Source organism: Homarus americanus, unplaced genomic scaffold (genome assembly GCF_018991925.1).
Source record: "Homarus americanus isolate GMGI-L3 unplaced genomic scaffold, GMGI_Hamer_2.0 scaffold27875, whole genome shotgun sequence".
Classification (NCBI taxonomy): Eukaryota; Metazoa; Arthropoda; class Malacostraca; order Decapoda; family Nephropidae; genus Homarus; species Homarus americanus.
In genome coordinates this window covers 468,048-493,429 of record NW_024733870.1, presented here as the reverse complement: position 1 = coordinate 493,429, position 25,382 = coordinate 468,048, and the positions used below count along the sequence as shown (strand labels likewise).

Genomic DNA, 25,382 nt, shown 5'->3' with positions numbered 1-25,382 from the left:
ATACGAACAATAATATTATTCAGCCCGATTTGCTTTATTCTTTAGGTAATAGTTTTCAACAGGCCCCTAACAAGCCAAACCGACTTCTTTCGTAAACAAGCGTTCGTGCGTGGAGGGTATTTTACTCTTAATACAATAAAATAAAATATAATAAAATAAAATAAGATAAAACAAAAGTTGCAATTGTCCCAGCTTTTTTTTTGGGGGGTGGGGGGTCAATATTCAGAAAAGGTCGACCACGGAAACTACTAAAAGAATAAATTTTCTAGTGTATTTTGTGGTGTTTCAAGCGGATCTGACCTTGATTCCTGTCGCAATTGAGCCGTTATGGAGATATGACCCCCCCCCCCTCCACACACAATTAACCAACAGTGAGCAGAGCTTTGAAATAGATGTTAATTGTAGAGTAAAAACAAAAACAAAAATTACGAAACGAAACCTAAGGAAAACCTCCTAACCCGAGAAACCAGGACCTGGCCTAACCTCCATTGTGTAAAAGACTTACCTTAATTAACTGATGCTACAGGATAAAGTGATGCTACTTATAGGAGGAAGTAGTGGAGTATAGTCTTGTGATCGTTGAATTCGGCTTGGAACACGTACAGAGCAAATTATTGTCGATAATGCTCCTTATTGCCGGCACGAAGCACCAAACTCTTGATATCCTTAACATAATCGTTCTATATTCTGCGTATAAACGCCTGCAGCACTTCACAGGGGGTGGTAAAATACAATGAGCTTTAAATATGCCAATGGTAGTGGCTTCGTTTTCAAATACACGGTGAATTATTTGCCAAGCCGAGAAAGAACAGCCTTGCAGAGAGAAGCAATCTTACGACTTGCCAACTTTAGCCAACTAAAATTCAAAGTTTGGAGGATGTGTAGAAGTATCACGTGACACCGAGACCCATGCTAATTGGCGGTATATAGCCACGTACATCGAGACTCACGGTGACTGATGGAACAGACTTGCTTGAGTCAGATGTAAACAGTGTCTCCTGCCAAAATGTAAGTTCCTGTGTGAAATCGAAGTCCAAAATATTCGAAAATTTAAATTTTGCGACTGAAAAGTAAGTTTTTAGTTTTGCTCTATTTCCGTATATAAATAAAAAGTTTCGTGGTCGACCTTTAACGAATCTTAATCATTACGTAAGTAGCTGGTTACCTCGGAGTTGTTCTTGACTGGCTATTTACCAACAGTTCACCTCAGAATGTTTTACTCACCTATACTTAAGATTCAAATATGCACACGACCTGATTTGTAGTTCTCAGGAATTTACTCCTGTTGGGTCCAATATACAAGTACATTCAAATTCAATTATGAACTTACTTGGCGATTTTACTGCAGAAGTATCAACAAAGGTAGTAGGTAGTAGACAGCTATCAAACAGGGAGGTGCAACCGCCTGGGAAGATATTGGAAGCATAATGTGTTGTCTAATGGTAGACCCTGCTGCCATGTGGCATAACGAAAATTTTGACCAAGTCCCAGGTTGCTCATCTGGCTCTGCCTCAATCACACACAGTTGCAGGGTCTCAATTGTTTCTCTTACTATTGACAACACAACATACTGGACATACAGTATAGTTTCTCACTTGATTTTTTTTTCCTTTTAATTTTTGTTTTCTTTATGGTTCTTTATTATTGTTATTTTATTTTCAAATTTGTTTTTTATTTTATTATAAATTTCATTTACTATGAATAATAATTATTATTATTATTATTATAGGTTGACAACCCTTTACCCGAAATTCCAAAAAGCGAAAAGCTCTAAAAACCTAAAGTTTTTTTGTGGGTCATTGTTTTTTTTTTTTATTTTTTTTTTCAGGGATTATTAGCCCACCCAGGCATAGATCACTGACCCACATCGAGGCCTGGGGGGCGAAAATGAAATAGTAATAATAATAATTATAATAATAATTATTCATAGTAAATAAAAATTTTAATAAAAATACACCAAAATAAAATAATAATGATTACAATAATAATAATAAAATATAATAATAAAATTAATAATAATAATACTGTAATAATAAAATAATAATAATACAGTAAAGAAATACAAGAATGAAAAAAGATCAAAAGTGAGAAACACAACCTAGACCTATGAATTATTATTATTATTATTATTTGCATTATATTTTCGATCCCCAGGCCCCAATGTGGGTCAGTGATCTATGCCTGGGTGGGCTAATAATACACATTAAAAAAAAAAAAAAAACCTAACCATTCTGAAAACCGAAAAATTCCGAAAACCGAAATGCCTCTGGCCCCAAGGATTTCGGATAAAGGATTGTCAACCTGTATTACATTTTCGCCCCCCAGGCCCCGATGTGGGTCAGTGACCTGTGCCTGGGTGGGCTAATCCCAGTGTAAAAAAAAAATGGAAACTTTAAGAATGAACAAGCACAAAATCAAGATTGAGACATAGAATGTAAGGACATTATATGAGGCTGGTAAGTATGCAAATTTTTTGTAGATAAATAAAAAGACTGCAGTGGGACATTCTGGGATTAAGTGAAGTAAGATAGACAGGTTCAGTTAGCATTAGTGTAACTTGGATGCACTAGAAATCTTGTAAATAATGACTAATGAAAGAGATTCTGTAAATATAATGTAGAAACTCAAATGCAGGAAGAGCCAAACACATGACCACAGCAGCTGGGTTGTTTACACTAGTTGTGGTCGTGGCTATGATAGCTATTGGGTCAAGCCTATTAGCTCAAAATACCAACCCGTCTCCAAGAAAGGAACTAGGGTTGTTAAGCAAAGCAAACACATATGGCATACTGTAATCATATACTATACATATTAATAACCAGGACTACATTGCAACAGTCAACACCATACAGGTTGACAACCTTTATCCGAAATTCCGAAAAGCTCTGAAAACCGATTTTTTTTTTTTTTTTTTTTTTAAACAGGGATTAGCCCACCCAGGCATAGATCACTGACCCACATCGGGGCCTGGGGGGCGAAAATTAATAGACTCTAGTCATTAGGGTTTACTAAGATGAACTATCTCTGAGCTTAGACAATTTACCTTGCCTTAGTTGTCCCTGCACTTAATACAGTATTACATTACTGTACAGGTAAACCTCAATAAAAGATAGGGTTAGGATCCTGAGACACCCATTGCTAAGTGAAATAGCATAGATATGGATCATTATAACATGGGGTTCAATGGGATACGTTCCCAGCCAGTCCCCAAACACACATGTATCACCGACAAAATAAAATCCTACACTTAAGAAATCAATAGAAAACAATTACACAACACTCACCACATCATGAAGAACAAGTCTGGTCATCATAACATATCCCCATCGAAGCTAAGGGGACTCTTGTAGGTGGAGTGAAGATGTCACTCTGATTCCCACACAGCCTCTGGAAAGAGTCATGCCATTTCACAATGTCAAGCTTCACCTCAGAGAGACAGTTGCCTTGGATGCCTTGGCCTTCCCAAACATTTTCAAAGTTATATTGCTCACTTCACATTCACAAAAAGAGCAAAAGCACTTCAGTAAAAAAAAAATAATATATATATATATATATATATATATATATACAGTATAAGAAAAAAACACCGATGACAAATACAATGTACAGTCTCGTTCAAGATTCTTCGAACACTGCTGGAGACAGCTGGCAACTCAAGGCCATTTGTATACTATACAAACCTAGTAAAAATTATGAATAAATGTAAAAGTGATTGTAATTGGTTACTTAGTTTCCCGTTGCTTAATTGAATGGTTGGGCTTTGTCGTTTCGTATTACTTGTATATTATACTACGTATCATAGTAAACAAATGACCTTGGGTTGCCAGCTGTCTCCAGCAGTGTTCAAAGAATCTTGAACGAGACTGTACATACAGCCAACGATGCTGAAAGATAATCGTGGAGCTACACGATGACAGGGAGATGCAATCGACAAAGAACCAAGCGCAGGACTGTAGTGCATGGGTTGGCCATGTGGCGGTGCACGGGTAGATATTACGGAGCCTGACAAGTGCAGCAAGAGATGCAGTACCTATGGTGGTGCATAGGGTTAAATATTGTTTCCTTATAAAATATCACTGACTTGAAGTAAAAAATATAATTTGCACTGTTGGAATCCTTGCAAAACAGTGATTAATTTGAGTATATACAACCCATAGTTTGCACTAGAGATAAAAAAAATAAATAAACCCAACCAATGGATATCATGAAAGCGATTTTTTTTGATCGTATACTTTATAGCGAAATGGGCTTAATTCATGACCATTATTAAAGTGGAATACTATACCACTGAACGAGACAAAGTTTATCAAGGTTTACCTGTATTTGATTGCATGGTCTGTTGAAGTGTCTATAAATTGTATTCTTTAAAAACAGCAATTGTCTGAAAACAAATACTGTGCAGTACTGTACTAGAGTATATTACAAACTTGTTTCCCTTAATCCTTAAAGGGTCTGTTGAAGTGTCTATAAATTGTATTCTTTAAAAACAGCAATTGTCTGAAAACAAATACTGTGCAGTACTGTACTAGAGTATATTACAAACTTGTTTCCCTTAATCCTTAAAGGGCAAAATATTTAGGTGCTCTGCCTGCCCCCCCCGTTCTTTCATGAGACTACCATAATTCACCCTTTAACTTGTAATTCTCAACACTGCTGTGCTATAACAAAGAAAAATTCAGATGCCAAGTCAGTTTTTTTTTTTACGACAACCACTTAAATTCTATGCAAGCATACAGTAACTGCAGGCAACACCAGAAGCCATGTAATGTACCTGTTACTTACAGAATACAGCATGTTAAAATACTTGTAATAGTTTGAACATTAGATCCCAATAACAACTAGTACAGTATTGTACCTAAATCCTAAACAATAGCAAAAGGTAACTGTAGGGGTCGAATCTGTAACAATTGAACATGTTGCTGCAAGATCCAAAAATAAGTTTAGCAAGCTAGATGTATCCTGAGGAGTATGGATTGTACATACATTAACTACAGTTCATCAATTTAAACTTTTGTAGTGTAATATCTCCTTACACAAGAAGCAATTAAATCACAAGCTTGAGCATGATGGCATTGATCTTTGTTAATATCAAGGTGAATAATACACTAACACACCCATGGAATGTGAATATATAACATTGCCCATTAATCTGTTAAATTTTATTATTCATGTACATTACTATGGTACTTTATTAAATTGTTAAAAAAGGAGAGGCTACAAAACATGAGGCAGTCTGATGTTTAGTAAATCAATTAAATTATTTAAGTTTGTGATCTGAAGACCAGCAACTACCTTGCCTTATCTTATCAAGATAGATACCACCCTGAATTAGTTGTTGAAACATCACATACTGTAGTGCCAAAACTGCAAGTAATTTAGCAACTGATAAAACAATATTTCAGACCAGAACAACTCGAACAATAATGTTTTGTCTTTTAAAGTAGTCTTGCTAAGCTGTGACTTGTATTTAAGAAATAGAAAAATACAAAATATACCTGAGAGCTGAAACTATAAAAAATTTAATAAATTTGTTTGAGAAAAAGCTTTTGCACTTTACTAAATATGGTATGTTACAAAAAAATATAAATACTGTACCTGTACTATAACAATATGAAAATCAACTGGCTTCTATTGGAGGCAAAATATACAAAACAGCAAACATTTTGGTAAGTTTACTTTCTAGTTCTGTCTACAGAGTATAAAATAATTTATCTTATTTTATTAACTGGTGCATTCAAGATAATACACACAGATGACATCTGTGGTCAGAACTTCAGATCTTTGATGGCAGCTGGGAGATCAGGCAACTTGATATCTTTTATTTGCTGTGGTAAATTCATACTTTTTACAGCTGATACAGCTCGTGCAGGAGCAGCTGCTAACCCAGCCTGTAGAACAAAATGGTAATTAGTACAATAACACTGTTTTATATTGTTAAGTAAAAACAGATACAATGTTAAAAGGTTTTGATAGTTGTAAAGAGCTATGGTATCTTAAATAGATTCAAATTTTATAAACAATATCATATTAAATTATCAATCACCTTTGTTCCTTTCAGAATGTAATGGGATGGAACATGTGCAAGAAGTCAAGAGGCTTTCAGCATTATGTATACTGTATCCATGTGTTATCTCTTATGAAATTCACGGCACATAAAGAAAATGTTTTATAAAGCTTGGCCTTAAAGGAGTAAGTAAGAAATTCACACAGAACAGGTTGCATCTGGAGAGTATCAGAATTCCAGCTCCTGACCCCTAATTGATACAGTGATCAGTTGAATGGTCAATTCATTTTACCAAGTCATCATAGCCAGATTGTGCATCCCAGGTTGTGCAATGATTACAAAAAACTACTACAGTTGTATAGTATATAAAAATGGGACCTACTATCTTTAAAATTTTCAGACACTAATTTTATATAAAAAATAAACAATTCTAAAACATAAAATAATTTTTTTGGGAAACCTATGTAAATGTATCTCAGGTAATTACAGTACTAGTTACACACATAATGGCGAGTTAGATATACTGTACAGTATATTGAAACTAATCCCCGTGTTAAAACAGAACTTACAAGCAAATTTCAACTAATACGATTAAAGTAACACAGATGCAATTACACACTTTTAAGACCTAAATGCTATATGCTTCAGCTGGAAAGTAATGTAAAACAAAAAAATTTCAAAACACAACAGATCCTTTGGTGCCTGGTACTGTATTAACAGCTTCTAATTAGAAATTATGACCATTAAATTTGTTTCATATGAAATTTAGGTCTTTAATCCATGTGGGAAGTTTTAAAACGGTAAAGAAAGTTGGGAAAGACACCTTTACACTGTAAATACAGAATGCAGTGTGCAGTGTTTTGCTCCACTAATGCAATTCAATGTTTAAGAATAAACAAACACAAAATCAAGATTGAAAAGTAGAATGTAAGGACATTCATTAAATGAGGCTGGTAAGTATGCAAATGTTTGTAGGGAAATGAAAATATTGCAATGGTACATTCTGGGATTACGTGAAGTGAGATGGACTGGTTTAAATATCATTAGTGGCGAAGATTTTTACTTCATATATTAAGGTGGTGAAAAGCATGAGAGGTATGTTGGTATTCTTGTAAACCAGATGTTTAGCAGATATGTAAAGGGATATTGGACAGTGTCAGACAGTTTTGTGAGTCAAGTTTAATGCTAAACCCCTGGACTTGGTCATAATACATGTTTATGCACCAACAAATGATAGTGAGGATGAAGTCCTAGAAAATTTTATGAAGATTTAAAGAAAGCAAAGGACATGTGAAGTTTAATGAATGTCTGATTACAATGGATGATTTTAATGTAAATGTTGGGAAAGGGAAAGAAATACCAGAAATAGGACCACATGGGTTGGGTAATAGAAATGAGAAATTGACTTTTGTAAGGAAAAAAAAAAGAAGATAATTGCAAACAACACCCTAGGCATCTCTATACTGTATATGGATCTCACCCCAGGACAATGTAAATACCATCTTAGGGATTGGTAAAAACAGCCCAAAAACGTTTTAAGTGGAGGACTGTGGTCGCCAACCCTCAGATTATGTGGACAGTACTCCGATTGATTAATTAAATACAGTACAATCCATGTTTTCTAAATAGGGTAGGACACATTGACTCTACTATGTCAGTTAGTGTATAAGTTGAACAGCAGGTTCTGGGAGAGCCAAAATTATAATTCAAACCTAAAAATTTTATCCAGTAAATTCAAATGTTCAAAATATCTTCATAGTTACACCAGATTTCAGTAAACGAGAATATTGGTAGAATAAGGTTGTGGTTCCAATACTATACTGGTCACAGAGTTTACTTGCGGACTCACCCTTATCAAGTTTTTGTAGATTTTCCACTCTTCTTTTATAAACTATGTACTTCATGTTTTTTATTTGCATCACTGCACTCAGTACCATTACTTTTGTATTTGTTTAGAGATATTTTAAGGGCAGTATACCTGATTAGATCCCACTATGCTTTCTGAGTGATAAAGTTATGTAGGCAGCAGGAGTGAATGGGTGATACTGAACTGGCTGGCCTCCAGAAAAAGGCGAGGACATGCTGTATTTTCTCACTCTGCAGGAGATGCTGCATCATCAGCTGATTGATCCAAGCCAGGTCATATGATGAGACTTGGAGGAATTTAGAATTTGTAAATACTTGAAAAAATTGGTTTTGGGATCCTAATATTCAAGTGCAATCATAGGGTAACCCATAACTCAAGCCAGTAAGGAAAATGATGATGATGATGATGTGGATGTTACCATTTCCATTTGAACTGGCTATCCAGATCAGAAACACACCAGGACAGCTTTAATAAAAGTTACTTTATACTTGGTGCCAAGTACAAGGGGAACATTTTTGTATCTTGATATTTTTTTAATTGCATTTCTTAATTTATCACTTTGCATGGTAAATACTACACATAATTCAGGTCCCAAAGCCCTTATTCTGGAATGCCAATAAAACCTTCGTTATGTTATAAAGTGGCTACATTTAATTTACCATTACAGTGGTCCCTCGGTTAGCGAGCATAATCCGTTCTAGAAGGTTGCTCGTTAACCGAAAAACCCGTTAACCGAAACCATTGTTTCAATGGGTTTTTGGGTAATTGGTTCCAGCTCACCGAAAATTGCCTAAATTCAACAAAAAAGGTAGAAAAGTACACTTACTTTGAGGTGTGTATGTAGAAGGCTCCTGGATGATGATGATGATGAAGATGGGAATTAGAATGGGGGTGGAGGAGAAGGGAGAAGAGAAGGCATTGGGGTGGAAGAGACGTCACCCCATGGCGCCATTTCACCCATAAAATTATAGTTCTCTTGGTGTAATTCAAGATTATTTTCTTTAAATCAACACTGCACCTGCATTATATATTGTCAATATGTAAAATAAATTTCAAAATGACCAATAATTTGCTTGCAAACACAGAAAAAAAGCATTTAGTTGAAGAGTCTCAAGCAAGATGTTACCTCCACTGAAAAGACACAAAGACTGACGCCTGTATGGTGTGTTGAGAGGCTGGATGGCGCGCATAAAACTAGTTTCATTACCTTCAATTATGTTCAATAATTGTTAAAATGACTAAAAAATTAAATATTAAACTTTTAAAATTATTGAATAGTATAAACTTCTTGATATTTGCTAAAATGGTAAGGAATTTAAGCCCTAGAACCGATTACTGTATTGGTGGACTAATACTACAGCTGGTGGACCGCCAAATGCAAGCGAAAACATGTTCAGGTCGGCTCGTAAGAAACTCGTTAATCAAGGGATTGCTCGTTAACCGAAGTTAAGAATCTTATGGAAGGTAACTCGTTAACCGAAATCTCGTTAACCGAGGCGCTCGTTAACCGAGGGACCACTGTATCAGTTTACTAGCCATTCAAGCAGTTGATCTGTTCTTTATTATGAACTTTACTATCCAGTGTTAGTACAGGAGAAAGCCTGTGATAAGTGGGAGGGTCTCACTGGATAACACCCTTCTCACATGTGCCCTGGGCTAGGCTTTGAATCCATGACATAGTAGTGAGAGATAAGCACATTATCGCTGTGCCACCAACATTTGGGTAACCTGAATTTAATTTGGATCGATTTCAATTTACATACAGTATTAAATTAATATTAACTATACAGTATTTACTTTCTGATTTGTGTTTCATTTGAGCAAATAATAAATTATCATGCCTACTCAATAATGTTGGTCCATAGATCAATTTGTCACGTATAGTAAGACTCCTTCAATGGTTATCACTAAAAAAAATGGTCGCCATGAACACTACAGTACAATATTTTCACATGTTCAAGTTGAATTTTCTTAGTTTTCACTTTATATGGCATTCACTAGATGTACTTCTGATCCCAAAGCCCTTTCCCTGTCTATAAAACCTTTACTTAGTACATTTGGGTCATTCATAGGATACTACAATATTATTGTTTTGTATGGAACGGAATCTTTACCTAATGGTAACATAATAATGACAGAAAAGTACCCAAAATTAAAAAAACACAAACTCCAAACCCTAAGGAAGAGACATTACAGAGTTTCTCAGTTTAATTCCCTTCTCTGGAGTTGGGCTTGGCATTAAACAATGTACGTAAAGCCATTTCTAATGTGGATGCAGTTAATAAAAGATGTTGCCCTGTGATTCCTTCTTGTCACTTTTGTTAGTGGTTGCAAATTAAGCATTGGTCCTCCAAAAATTTACACACATTTAGGGTTAGTCAATATAAAAAACACAAAAGAACAACAGGCTACCACAAAATACAGAAGCCCTGCTTGCAGCTCATTAAGTGAGTTCCTTGAGTTGTATTAACAGCTTTTGTGAAGATGGCACCTGAAAGAAGCATCACACCAATGGTTGATTTCAATCACAATATTAGAAAACAATAAACATATTTACAACAACTGATAATTTGAAGCAAATGCATGAAGATGTATGAAGCTCTGCTTAATCACTTCAAATCTGCCCATACAATATACCATAATGCTAAATAACTTAAGATACACTCTCCACATGTCATACAAAATTGTATAAATGGATTTACAAAATATATTATCTCACTACAGGTAAAAGCCAAAGCACATTCCTGAAAATTAATGCCAATGACAAACCAAGGCACAACATACAGTATATTCATTCTACTTTTGACTACAGAATACACTTACTCTAAGTGATGAGGGAGATGCAGAATTATAAGGGCCCTGTAGATTAAATCAGTCAAAAGAATGTATTATTTCTCTGAAAACATACCTTGGTAGTGAGCCATTACTAAATAGGCTAATATTAATTAAATAAAAATACTGCACAGCCAAACACAATGCACAACATCTAAGAAATATAAAGTAAACTATTTAAACAAATAAGCCATCATATACACAATAAAAAAGGAGTAACCAGAAGAACTAAAACAGGCATACAATAACAGCCACATGCTTCACTAGTTGTGGATGATGGAAAAATAAAAAATCTGCTAAAATTTTTAAAATAAGAATAAAGTCCCATGATAGAACTAAACTAATGGCCTATGAAACCCTATTCAGAGCTAATAGGGCAACCAGATATTAAGATATTAAGAATAGTGGTAAGGTTTTGTGTAGAGGGAGGCTGAGATGGTTTGAGCCTGTGGAGAATATGGAGGGGACCAATAGGATCAAAAGGTGCATGACATAGAATGTGGAGGGGTGAGGAGCTTGGCATAGGTCAAGAATGACAAGAGGAGAAGTTGTAAGAAATAACTTCAGAGTTAAGAATCTGAAAAGCTTGGCTACAGGAGATTGCGCAACATGGAGAGCTGCCATCAGGTAATCATGGAAAGTGTAGAATATGACTGTCAACCAATGACTCTAATCAGGATGTCAAAGTGTCAAAAACAAAAGTATTGATTAGTGGCATAGGTAAGGGACCCATGGTGGAGTGGAATATGGCCATGTGCTGTCTGTAAGAAGGCTGTTGGCAGCAACTCAATAATGTACAGCGAGTCTGGAAGGTGAGTACACAAGAGGTTCAGTGGTGTAAATGACAAACTGCAGGATATTGCTGACATTAAGTGTGCAATATGCTTTAGCAAGGCTGCAGAAACTCAACATTGAGAATATTCCCAGGACTGTGTCAATAAGTTCAGCTACCCAGGAGACATGATCAGTGCTGGAGGTGGTGCAAGAATAAAAAGTGACAGGAAGAAGTATGGAAAATGACCATAAAACAGTGATAGTAATCATCATGATAATGATTATAACATGGGAGCTGCTTTGTAGGCACACTATATCTTTCTGTACACTGAACTGTGAACTGAGAGACTTGATTAAAAAGTTTCAATATTGCTCAAATGACTGGGGGTCATATTCTACCTAAAAGTGTGTCAGAGTAGTCATTGTCTTGTGTATAAGATAAAGTTTTCACAGGCCAACTGTGACCTTTGACAAGCTGGTAGCTGAGTGGTTATCAATTGTGACTATCATCTTGCAGCCTTTATATGAAATATTGTGTGCAATGGTATGTGTGTAAAATCCATTTCTGAGTTTCAAGTCAAACAATTCACATTACATCTCGGGTCATTATGACACACAATACAATGATATTGAAGAGTATTTACGGTATAGTAAAGCTCCTTTGATTTAGTTCCTATTTCAATTGCAGACATCCTGACACTTTCTTCACACCCTTTAATGATGAACAAAATAGACAATCTTTTTAATGTGATTCCCTTAATTTATATTTCACTCTTACTAACACCAGACAATTTCATTAAAAAAATATACAAATTTTTAAATAATTTAAGAAAAAATATTTTAGATTTTGTTAGAATTACCATAGGTACTGTACATTGCCTTGGCAGAGAAGAATTAAAGAAAACATGAAGTAAGAGGTGTTATTGTTTTAATGGGTGTAGCAATACTATCATACACTCATATTAATCTTTGGATGAAGATATGAGTAAAGATAAAAGAATACATTAAGTAGATCAATCATAAAATAGATCTAGAACATTGAAAGAACATTAAAAAAGTCAGTGTAGAGGTGTTAAGGGTGTATTGAAAATATGGATATGGATAAAATTTACAAGTTTATTTAAATCAGAGAAGGAAAATAAAATGAAAGTGCAATGAGAGGGCAGTTATGGTAAAAATGAAAGGAGCACCTATACACAGTAGGTCAATGTGAGAGGGCTTATAAATGTACAGTAAAAACTAAGCTTATCATCATAAGAAGAAAAATTTATATGACAGCAATGAATTAAATCATAAAAATATGTATATATAAGAGAGTAATATAACACAAAGTATCATGAACTGGGGATTGAGGCATGTGACCACCACAAGGCACCAGAGAACAGAGCCAGTCACTGCTCGGGAAGCATATAATCCTCCATGGTAGGTCTACTATCTATTCATGAAATGTTTGCTTAAGGTGAAACAACTGCACCCTTTTATCATCTAATTGAAACAACTACTGAATTTGGATTTACATGTCAACTTGAGGTTAAGGTTTGACACAATTCACTCTCTTTAGAATCACCGACTCTGAATCATCCCAATTTGACCAAACACAGCTTCAAATGAAACTCTTAGTTCTCTACCAATCTAGGGAAGGAGAGAATATGGGTCATTTCTTTGTTCCTTGGCAACATATGGGGACTGAATTTGAAATCCTTTTTATGATCAAATTTGGATCAGTCAACTCATGTAACATCTAACATGTCTATAGAAGCAAAACCCAGGAATGCATAAACAATGTAAGCTGGTACTAATCCAGTAATCATTAATATTTTGCCTTTTAAACCAAAATACTTAAAAAATTTATATCAGAAGCAACAACTACAACTAAAAGTCAGAGGATGAAGAGCCACAGCAACACACTAAGGGATCCAAGTCATCTAATAAAAGCTCCAAGTTGTGATGCAGTAATGAATACCTAATGGAGTTAACTCAACCAAAGTAAGAGCTAGGTGATCTATTATAAATCATGACCAACCTTGTGTACTCCCTTAGCCTCACACAGTTCTCCAGTGTTGTGTGGGATTCAGGGGTGACCAATGTCAATCCAATTACCCAGCACCTCTTGAGCCAAGATGCAAAACTCTTAATCTAATGGCAAAGCTGTACAGGATTGGCATGACAGACAATAATTCCACAGTACTTAAGAAACTCCCCACCTCAACTTACAGACTTACAAATCTATAAAGGAACTTCAGATAACTGAGAAACCAAACAAGAAACTAGATCCCTCCCCACCCTCTACTTTGTGACCTAATCAGCATCAGTAGTGACCTAAACCAGATTAGGAACCATAGGAAGTAATATATCATGTGGTCATCTCAAGGGCACCCAAACTAGGAAGGAAGTACAGTACAAGTCTCTAAAAGATAAAAAAAAAAAAAAAAGGAATAATCTGATGTCTTCCAGAACCACAAGTCAGGAGTTGTAAACATTTAGCAGACTGTTAAAAGAATCCAGCTGAAAGGCTCTTCACTACAATGTAGTTGACATTACCCTCAGGATAATGTACTGAAATTGTGCCACCATTGTCTTAAGACACTTAGCATTTGGCACCATGAATTTAAAGCTGTGCATCAAAAATCATACCCAGATTGGAAAGTCGATAACTGGTAGACACACTATAGTGAGACACAAGGCTGGTGGAGCCTCAAATCAACTTGCTATCATCATCTTGGAATGATCTGGAATTATTTACACGATCACCCTCCCCCTGCCCTCAGTGGCCCCTCACCCACACCTATGTCACAGCCTGGCTTACCACCTGCATAGAAGCTTATCACCCATTACGCACCATAACAACCCACTGCTGCACTACCAATTCCTTTGATTTCCCAAATGGCGCAGTTATTGGGTTAGATAATAATATTTGTTAAGGAATACAAAATAAGTTTTACCTCTTGTTTTTCCAATTTGTTTTGGTCTTCTATTCTTGTGATAATTTCAGTCATATTAGTCTCCAGTACCATCCCCCCCATCACCAGCTCATTCAGGATGTAATGAACCTGGAAATGACAAAGTTCAAATTAGAAAAACATACCAATGAATGAAACTTAACTGTCAGTCTTAGATCCTTAGAATACACACAATAGAATAGTTTGGGCTTAACTTGACAAGCAACTCATTAAATATCTGTAATAGGTGTAAGAATTTGGTCATATTAAAATTGGAAACAATATATGGTAGAAAAAAATATACAAAGAATTGCCAAATCATATGAGGAGAACAATCTGGAATCAAGGTTGAGTATCCAGCAACCTCATGAGACTTGATTTGATTACAGTATCTACTTTCTCCTCTTCCAGGCATGTGTGGGAAGAATTGAGGAAATTGAAGCCTCAAAGAGAGAAGGAATGGTAAAGGGGATAAGTGCAGGAAAAGTTTAGAATTATATCAGGAAAGATTTGAAATAACATTACAAAAACACTTCCCATACTTCTCCATATTCCCCAACTTGAAATGAAATATATGCAGTAGATTATTAGCCTCCACACCGATTAAAACATTCCATACCAATTTACTATGCATACTAAGCTGAGTTGTGAGGCTTCTTCACATTTAACAGTTTCAAATACAAAACGACTCTGCCAAGAAGATTCAAATTAATCATCAAGCGATGCCTAACGTGACATCTCTACACCTCACTAATCCCCCAGTCTTGTTTCTTTATCTTTCTTACTTTTCCCCTCACTCTCATATCTTGAACCATGCTGTAATAAAATCTTCCAAATCAATCTCTTTTTTTAAGCCTTTTTACTCACATTATTTACCAACCACCTCTCTCATTTTGTCTCTAATGTGCCACTAATTATTTCCTCTTTTGTTATTTCATCAATTCTTGCCCATCTCTAACACACAATGTATCTTTACCTATTTTTCATTTCTTCTATCTCCATTTCTAACCTTAAAAAACTCTCTCCATCTTTCTCCAATTTCCTTATTTATCATTAGCACTTTTTTATGTACAAAACTTTTCCATGCACATCCTTCTTCTTTCCAAAATTTATTTATTTATTTATTTATTGTTTTTTTTTTACATTCTTCTAGAACAGTTTATCATTTTCTGGGAAATTTTCATTCTTCCTCTTGCCAAAATCCTGATCCATTCTTCGTTCACACATTCTTACTAGCAAATTTCCATACTCATTCAAATTCTTACACTTAATTTATCTACCATTATCAGATTAACAGTTACAAGGAGGAACCGTCTCACTATTAAAAAATATCTGAAAATTCCAAGGTATTTTTCTTGAAGCAAAGTAACTTTAAAAATTACTTTGATGGACATGAGGAACCAACTTGGCAGGGCGTGAGATGGGTAGTGAGGAGTAGTGGGCAGGGCAGGTGTGTGGTAAGGGGTGGTAGCAGGGTAGGCTAGAAGGTCTGCAGAGCAGTGGGTGCACAGGGTAGGAGATGGTCAGTGAGGGTAGGTAGGTAGGGCAGGAGGTGGGAATGTTCAAATGAAAGGAGGGGGAAGCACACTCCCCAGAGCCTTGCAACCTTCCTCCTATCGTGAACCTATCTGCAAATGAGCCATATTTCAGTGCAGAGTTATTAAAATGACAAAAATAAAAATAAGATTTCACACACACCACATTCCTATACAAAGGTTGGGCTGAAACTGATTACCCACATGCCAGGCTCCATATATGTTGGTGGAAAAGGCACACTCTGTTACTGTGCAAGAACTTTCAAGCAGTATGACCTAATTAAAATAAGTTCATAGTATCAAGAGATTGGTTGGAATATCACAATTGTTACCCAAAAGATTGAATAAGTGAGGCATAAATTAATAAGTTTCCACTGGCTCTCAATTTTAAACATGTTATTTAAAAGCTTACTGGTTGCCATTAATGCAAAATGGTTAAAATTGTATTCATTCATAAGCTCCAATGCTGTCAAACATAGCCACCAGATTTCTTAAATCTCTTAATGGTATAAGCACACAACCTTATGCAAGCATTCGAAGTACAAACCTTATCAACATGAAATATGAGGTCGAGTTCACAAACATTTTCAAAACATTTATCGAGAGTTTCAACAAAAACTTGAATCAGATCTAGGATTCCCAGCTCACTTTCTGAAGAATCAACACAGAAGACAAAGTATAACGTAGCATAGTGACGGTAAATCAATTTGTAGTCTGCTCCTCCAATCAAACTGAAAGAAAATAAATTTAAAAGAATTTGCCAAAATAAAATACCGTATGTACAATATTGTACAACAATTAACTAACATGGAGAATTTTCCCAAAATGCTGAACAATAGAGGAAATACAGTACAGTACTGTACAAACTTGAGAATTTGGAATACAATTGACCATTAATTTACATGTTTTTTTGCTAGTTTCACTTACACTCTATTAAATAATTGTTACCCTTTATATTGTACTACGGTCTGAATTTACTTATATTGTACTGTACACTATTCAGTATGGTTGCTGTGTGGCCCCAAGGAGCATACCATACATGAACCACGAACAAAACGCACAAATACCACAACACCAAGCTAAAATGAAATTATTATAATTTCTGTGTTTTATCCAAAGTGTGGGGACAGAAATCACAACCTGACACACTAAACTTCCTGCCCTACCAGTTCATCTTAAATAAGTAAATCACTTTCTTATGTCTTACTGAAAGAGAAATGTGAGACATGTGGCAGCTGAGTAGATGCAATACTTGCCTCCAGTTCTATATTGGAATCTCTTTTAAGAGCAACATGCCAAATAATACCATTTAATTATGCAAATAAACAATCTCATTCACGGTAAGAGTATCATATCCAATAGGAGCCAATAAGAATAGTCATAAAGTGAAAAATCCCCCATTAACCCTCTGTGGGCACAATATCCAAGAATAATAGGCATGGAGCAAACCTATTAAGCGTAGGCACTGTGGTTTGAATGATTAGCTAAGATTTTGTACTGTAGTAAAATACCACAGCTTACTAGAGGCATCACCTCCCAGTTACTCAACCAACCATCCAGCTGTATAGGAACAAAATAGAAGATGTAAGATGACAAGTGCCTTGAGGGTGAAACAACCATAACAATCTGTTCACTTGTCACAGAGCCATGAGTGTCATAACAGTTAACAGTCAGCTCCATGATAACAAGGCAATCATGTATACAATCAGATAAGATACACCATTGTGCATTAAGATGGACAAATTAAAGGTTGACCACAAATGATGTAAAATATGGATGATATACCTACTGTACAGTACATCCTGAAAACAAATTCAACCTAAAACACTGTAATTGCATATGAAAATACTTATTACCATACAATATATTACAGTACCAGTACTGTATAACCTTACTATTTTGAATCCTGTATTTCCTGGGTAAACTAATACAGTGCAGTACATGTACAGTACAGTACCATGTTTGTCACTTGCTGCAGTAGGTGGGTACAGCAAGCACATCAGTGTTAGGTATGAGAACAGCAGTACAAAAATATTAAGGGCATGAGGAGAGGAAAATACAAGTTTTTGTGTGCCAGATGGGCGAAACTAAAAATCTGAATAAAGAGCCTATAAAGCCCATCTTACCAAAACTGTAGGAAACAATACATCTAGTGTTACCTGCCACCCTCCAGAAAATTGCAAACATTGTCATCTCTCTTGGATACCAGCTGGAATGTTTCTTTAATTATCTGCTGCTGCATTTCTTCATTCTAAAAGAGAAGAAAAGAAGGGGGGTATGAATTGGTATAGTTCAATACAATATACAGTAGTACCCCGATTTACACGGTCAATTGAACCCACAGGGTACCGCGAAAAGTGAAAACCGCGTAAAGTGAACAACAGAACATATGGGATTAATTCCAATAGAGACTGGCCCGACCCCCAAACTCCACTTTTTGAGACACAATACCTACGTTGTAGTAAAAATTACATCTTAATTTTATGATGGTATGCACTCACAATTAATAATTAAGAGAAATATCAATAATATTAGTTTTTTTAACACTTACATTAGTAGAAAAGATGGCTGGGCACACGGGGATGGGGGGGTTGGTTCCGAGACAGAGGGCAGATTATTGGCCCTCACCTGTATCACTTGTATCAATTGTATCACTATCCACCACAGAGGCTTGCAAGGCCTCTTTGTCAAACCCCTCAAAGTCCATATAAGTCCATATCCTCGCTATCACTATCACTATCACTGACTTAGGCCGGCTGTGGTGGGTGGCGGGTGAAGAACTCGGTAATGTTTTGATGACAGGGCGACCTTGTGCGCATCCTGTCCGCGCCGCTTCCCGCGTATATGAGTAGATGCACCGCGGAAAGTGAAAGTTCGGTTCTGGCGAGGCACCGCGTAAATGAGAAATCGCGGAAAGTGAAACCACGTAAAGCGGGGTAATACTGTATAAATAAAATACTGTAAGTACCAAGGGTGGACAAAAATTAAGTACTGGATCAATATAGTACTGTAGTATTTACATCATTTTACTTGAATACCTGGTAACTCTTCAGGAGCATTCTCGTACTGTACTGTACTAGAAATTAAAGTTTTCCTTCTATGCTGACTGTAAAAGGTTTAAGATGACTTGAACAAATAAAATGTAATGTATTGATACTCTCCATGTATAATAAATTCATGCAAGGTACAAGAATTACTTTTCTACAATATATGCAAATAGACATTCTGCAGGTAGAAGTTCATGAAGTCATACCTGTCTAATGATCACCTGTATCACACACTGAGTTTGAAAGCAGGGATTTCACTACAACCCAACACAGCAAATCTGACAGTTTATTCAGCTTTTTGCACCATCTATTATGGTCAAAACATTGAAGAAATTCCCTAAAAGTCTAAACACATGAGAGCAAATAGATATATTAGAAAGTTGTATTCAAACTCTCAAATACAATTAAAATACATTGAAATCAATGATGTAGTCGAGACCAATAAGTCCAAGACCGAAACCCTTACAAGTTGAGACTGAGATCAATCATATGTTTTGCATTTGTTTATATCCTTGAGTATAAGCTGAGTTTTCAGGATAAATTTTTAGTACAAAATAGCACCTTGGATCACACAAGTACTGTACTGTATAGTACAGTAATACCCCGCTTTACGCGGTTTCACTTTCCGCGATTTCGCATTTACGCGGTACCTCGCCAGAACCGGACTTTCACTTTACACGGTGCATCTACTCATACACATGGGAAGCGGCGCGGGCAGGATGCGCACAAGGTCGCCCAGTCATCAAAACATTACCGAGTTCTTCACCCACCACAGCCGGCCCAAGTCAGTGATAGTGAGAATATGGACTTATATGGACTTTGAGGGGTTTGACAAAGAGGCCCTGCAAGCCTATGTGGTGGATAGTGATACAATTGATACAAGTGATACAGGTGAGGGCCAATAATCTGCCCTCTGCCTCGGAACAAACCCCCCATCCCCGTGTGCCCAGCCATCTTTTCTACTAATGTAAGTGTTAAAAACCCTAATATTATTGATATTTCTCTTAATTATTAATTGTGTGTACATACTATCATAAAATTAAGATGTAATTTTTACTACAACGTAGGTATTGTGTCTCAAAAAGTGGAGTTTGGGGGTCGGGCCAGTCTCTATTGGAATTAATCCCATATGTTCTGTTGTTCACTTTACGCGGTTTTCACTTTTCGCGGTACCCTGTGGGTTCAATTGACCGCGAAAATCGGGGTACTAATTTATAATCATTTGGATCACCTGATAATCAGACTCCCTGGCTTATTACTGGTATACCTGATGATTAAACACCTTAACACTACCTGAAGGGATTGGCTATACTGTATTAGGTTTAGTCAGATTAGAATAGGTTATATCAGTGCTAGGGTGTTTAATCATCAGATGAAATAAGCTGGGATGTCTATTCTTCTGGTGATCCAATATCTTAGAAGGGTTCAAATCCTTGGATGACTGAGGGTCAGTATTATCTTTAAACCTGGAAATATTTACCAACTAGAATAAGTACCACTTTGTGTGTGTGTGTACAAACTACAAATTATTTTCATTATTTTTTTAATCATGACCTAAATATGAGTACAGACACTCCTTGCGTTACAGATGGGTTCTGTTCCTGGGGGCTAGCCGTAAGCTGAATTACAGTATATATTCGTAAACTGGAAGTGATCCCTCCATAAGTAATCGTTGAATGCATGTAATAAACATAACATACTGTGTATACAATTACCATACCTGCACGATAATAGTTTTATATTAATTAAAAAATAGAAGGACAGGAAAGAAAGATAAGTACAGTACAGAGGGTCCCCGGGTTACGAACCTGAGGACGTTCTTAAGTCGGATTTGTAAGTAAGTCGGAACACATGCTATATGCATACTGTACTTAGAGAACAATGTTTAAAATCCCACTATGTCATAGCCTAAGTCCTTCTATACATCTAAAATCACATAATTTAAGACAAAAGTAGAAAAGAATGACAAAATACAGTACAGTAAATGAAAGTAAAAAATAAGTCATCAGGTAAATAAAATACGGTAAATTTCAAGTTTAACTCCATTCGTATTGGCAGGCGTTCGTAAGTCGGACATTCATAAGTCGGGGACCCCCTGTACACAAAAACAATGGACAAGTTGTAGGTTGGAATTTTTTCGTAAATGGGTAAAGAAAATGCTTAAATTCACAATGGTAATGATATTTTAAAATAAATTGGCCAAAAAGTGTAAAAAATAAGGGTTAAAGTAGCTCTGCGAAAAGCTCTGTGATTGGTTGTGATGTCACTGACTAGTGTGAGCCGCAGAGCAGGAGCCTCGAGGCAGCCAGCTGTGGTGTATGTGTTGTTACCAGAGTGTGGATTTGGATACCTGGGTTGACCTGGGTTACTTTGTCAAAAAAAACTGACTGTGACCCAGGAAATCACTACAGTACTTACATTGTACCAATATAGGTCAAGTTTTCCAACCACAGGTAGTGACCTGATGCGAAGATACTCCCCTTACCTGAACCCAAATTTAATCAGTTGACTACTCCCTCCCAACAGACTTTAAATTCAATAAACAAAATTGTAGCTTCAAAGGTTTCAAGCAGAAATCTGAGACCAAGACAGAGACCTTAGCACCGGAGACTGAAACCTGAAAAAGAGATGTCAAGAACTAAGTACTTCATTGACTGAAATTAATCTCCCTCCTTCTGTACCCTATATGGAGTTCACAACCATTTCGACAAGTTGTACAATACATTATGCTGAAGTACAACAATGTCAGTAAAATTCTGATACTATCCCTGACTAAAACAGAATTTATCCACAACTATTGTACTCTAGTCAAGCAATACAGATTTTCTTGTTCATATTAAAGACACAGTATAAAATAGATAGGTAAATAATCAAAAGAAGTCTCCTCAGTGTACCAATGTCCTATGCCATCATTGTAGTTTCTGTGTTGTGTGAAACAGCATAAAATGGAACAGTGGGTAGTGTCAAGTACCGGTAAGTCTACAATATCTTATGACTTGCACATCACAATAAACCTCTCTTTACTGCCACATCATGTTCTATTCACAATGAACCACTAGGGAATTACCAGTCCCGATACACTGTACTGTATACAGTACAGTAGTCGTAGTAGTAGCTGGTATGATATTAAGGCACGAGAATAGTTGCCTGGAGACAAAAATGCTCACATGTAGTTGCATATGTTTTACTTTGTGCTTTCTTTTGGAGGTGACTATACAGTACAGTATATCTTTAGGTGTTGGTGGTACAGTGGTAACATGCATATTTCATACCACTGTACAGTACAACCCTGGACTGTGTCCCAGGTTCAATCCCCACCCCAGGACAGTTGTGGGGAGGGCGTCATCGAGTGTGATCCATCAAACATCGCAGGTTTTCGTAAGGTACTCTGGTTTCCTCCTGGACTAACATTGAACAACAATAGTCATATCAACTGCCCAAATGGCAAGTGAGCTGATAAGGGGTAAACTATTAAAATAAATAATTATAATGCCCCCTACAAGTAATTATAACAATAATAAAAAATCTAGAATGATGTATTACTGTGTAACCACTAATCTGTACTTCCTAGAAATGGAGGTTTGATCCTGAAAACTCATTTAAAACTGAGCCATAATAATTTTTTTTATGTGTAAGTGCCACCAAGGCCAAGTGGGACTGACCCAGGTAACTCCAAACTAAGGCAGCCAGAGATAATCCAAAGATTAACCAACAACCTCTCCATTCTTCAAACTGTTAATCGCAGTACAGGCTCCTTTGCTTCTAGGCTGTCTGTCCCATTCATAGTATTGTATGGTTAAAATGTGCCATGTGTCATAGAAGAAAATCATCTTGTTTTTGTCTGAAATTATCATGAAACACAAAAAAATACCCTATATCTAATTATGTTCTCTACTATAAATTGACCTCGGTAAAGGTGACCACTAAAACCAGAAATAACTTATGAACCAAATTTTCTGGAGATACTATTGGCATGATATTGAGCATGAAACTGGAGGCGAGAATTCACAGAACCTATTAGAACCTTACCTAACCTCACCTAATTTCCTAACCTGTGCACTGTCATTTCATTTTTCTTGTTTTTTACTATAATCCAAACAACATCTCCACAAAAAATTTACAATTTCAATCCAATATAAATTGTAATAAACACTCCCAATGAAATCGCTGTTGATTTCTTAACATGTAAATAAAGACTGGGAACGCTCCCGCATAGCGAGCAAACGATGAGAGCCAAAACATGGTCGCTGCGGGAAATCTGACGGCTCTATAATTACGGTAAATATTTTATTTCTTCGCCTATAAAGAACGTAGACGTGAAATTACTGCCATATGATCAGTGTTCACAGTGTTTTTACCCCATTATTTCCCTCTTCTGTCATGCCCTGCCCACTAGCAAGTAATTTATGATTGAAGGATAAGCTAACAAGAAAAAAACTACAACATTGTCACCTCAATTTTTACTCCATAACTGAAAATTTGGTGCAATTCCGTAAAGTCCTGGTACAAGCGGTCTTCACACCTTTACCTTGACCTCACCCACACCATCTTCAATATGTACATAGATATTTTCCCTTATATAGCTGGTAAACTTGGCCTGCTTTCCTCCAACATTACCAAATAATATTACCCAAAATGCAATTCCTCCACACACATTATGGAATTTTCATTACATTAAGCATCTATGGAAAAATGTCCTCAAGTTCCTGGTTAATGAGCAATATTCTCCTCCAGCATTACCCATAGTATTGTCTAAACATATAATACAAAAAGAAACTGTTCAGTTCTATACAAGCTGGTTGTAATCAAATGGTGGTTGTCAGACTCCAACAGTAAGTCATTTATTATAGAAGGCATAAACCAAAAAATCTAACTAACAGTATCTGACCTAACCTAATGATCTTGGAAAACTCTTTAGTTAAGTTAGGTTGAGTGTGGTCTGTTCATTTTAAAGGGAAGTAAAGTGCAATTCCTGGCATGGAGATATATACTGACTATGGATTATTCTTGAGGTAGGGAACAACTTTTTGTGTGAGCAAAACTCTCCAAATTACTACTTCCATTAAGAAAAAAGTAAAACATTACCCAAATTATTACAGTTAAAGCTTACCATATACTGTATACCTAATCTTTTCTCTTGTCCACATATTTTCGAAAATAAAAAACCTGATCTACACATTCGTGCCACGGTTATTTTTCATTATCCACCCATCACCTTTGCCCACATGAAAAATAAATGTTTTTGCTAGTTTTCTAGCTGTTTTATATAACTCTGACATTTACCTTTGGGACAAATCAATTTTTTTTTTAGTTAGGTTAGGTTGGTTGATCGGTTCATTCCTTTGGTATGTGAATGGGTTCTTTTTGGTGTATTACTCAAATCTGACCTTCATTTTAACAGAAACTGCTAATTTGCACAAAAATTTAGGTCAGATTTGAGTAAAACACACCCAAAATAACTTATTCTCATACCATAGGAACCAACCAACCTTACCCCACACACACACACAAAAAAAGGGATTTGCACCAAAGATAAATGTCAAAATCATCTAAAACAGCAAGAAAACTAGCGAAAAAATATATTTTTTATGTGAAAAAAGGTGATGGATGGATAACGAAAAATATCCGTGCCACTACTGCAAAATATGAGGGGTATGATTAGACAGAAGGTAAACGCAAAACTGTCAAGCCAGATTTCTACGTTAAAATCCAGCAAACATATTTATGCCACACAATCAATAATGGTGAAGACAGAGCTGACACCCTCCTGAATAACATACAATTCAAAATATATTCAACTAAGTCATGACTGTCACTCAAATACTTACATGTCTTCTTTTTCTACTTAAATACAATATATGTATTCAACAGATGCAGTACTTACAAAATACTGGTAAAATTTTGTTAATCTTGGTTTACCATGATTATTGAAGACAAGTATTGCCTTAATCATGGTGATGAGGCAGCAGGTGGGAGGCAGCTCCACCACAACAGTTAAATGTTTACACTCACTCAGCTGACGTGGGACCCGACTCACCCACCACCTCCCAGGTCTAGCGGAATACTAATCTTATAGGCTACAGACTACAGCCTATACCAGTGGTTCTGAAAAATTTTTCCAGTTTTATCCCTATTTAAAGTCTGACAGGTTCGAATTACCCCAACGTAAAATTTTACTCCTTACTTTTTATTCAATAAAGTTTATTATACAAAACACAACAAAATTAATGTACAAATTTTACTCCTTACTTTTTATTCAATAAAGTTTATTATACAAAACACACGTGTACAATTCTACTTTTTTTTTTTTTTACTTTTATCCTCTTCGCCACTGATCGGCTTGTTAGCCGCTAGGGCGATCGGTCACGTCTCTGATTACTTAGT

At 36.1% G+C, this 25,382-nt stretch overlaps 1 protein-coding gene across 5 annotated transcripts; it reads right to left on the bottom strand.

Annotated features, from left to right (window-relative positions):
- Positions 1 to 5,657: 5,657 nt before the first annotated feature.
- Positions 5,658 to 25,076, bottom strand: LOC121870071 (AP-3 complex subunit sigma-2-like). 5 transcript variants are annotated; one of them, XM_042371838.1, is made up of 7 exons: positions 24,883 to 25,076; positions 18,111 to 18,202; positions 16,499 to 16,682; positions 14,420 to 14,527; positions 10,695 to 10,730; positions 10,284 to 10,362; positions 5,753 to 5,888 (listed from the first exon to the last, which is right to left on the bottom strand). In XM_042371838.1, the coding sequence occupies exons 1-6, from the start codon at positions 24,949 to 24,951 to the stop codon at positions 10,315 to 10,317; spliced, it is 537 nt and encodes a 178-aa protein (XP_042227772.1). In that variant the 5' UTR covers positions 24,952 to 25,076; the 3' UTR covers positions 5,753 to 5,888; positions 10,284 to 10,314. The 5 variants fall into 5 exon arrangements, with proteins under 5 accessions (XP_042227770.1, XP_042227773.1, XP_042227771.1 ...); XM_042371836.1 differs by lacking the exon at positions 10,284 to 10,362 and having other exon boundaries at positions 5,658 to 5,888; XM_042371839.1 differs by lacking the exon at positions 10,284 to 10,362 and having other exon boundaries at positions 5,658 to 5,888; positions 25,011 to 25,066.
- Between the last annotated feature and the right edge of the window lie 306 nt (positions 25,077 to 25,382).

Bases quoted from the DNA above. Each gene is read 5' to 3' on its own strand.
- LOC121870071 (XM_042371836.1), bottom strand. From the start codon at position 24,951: ATGATTAAGGCAATACTTGTCTTCAATAATCATGGTAAACCAAGATTA. The intron at 14,528-16,498 runs GTTTGTACTTCG...TGTCATTTCCAG, and splicing joins TCATATTTCATGTTGATAAG to GTTCATTACATCCTGAATGA. The intron at 5,889-10,694 runs GTAAGTGTATTC...TTTGTTCTACAG, and splicing joins CATCTCCCTCATCACTTAGA to GCTGGGTTAGCAGCTGCTCC.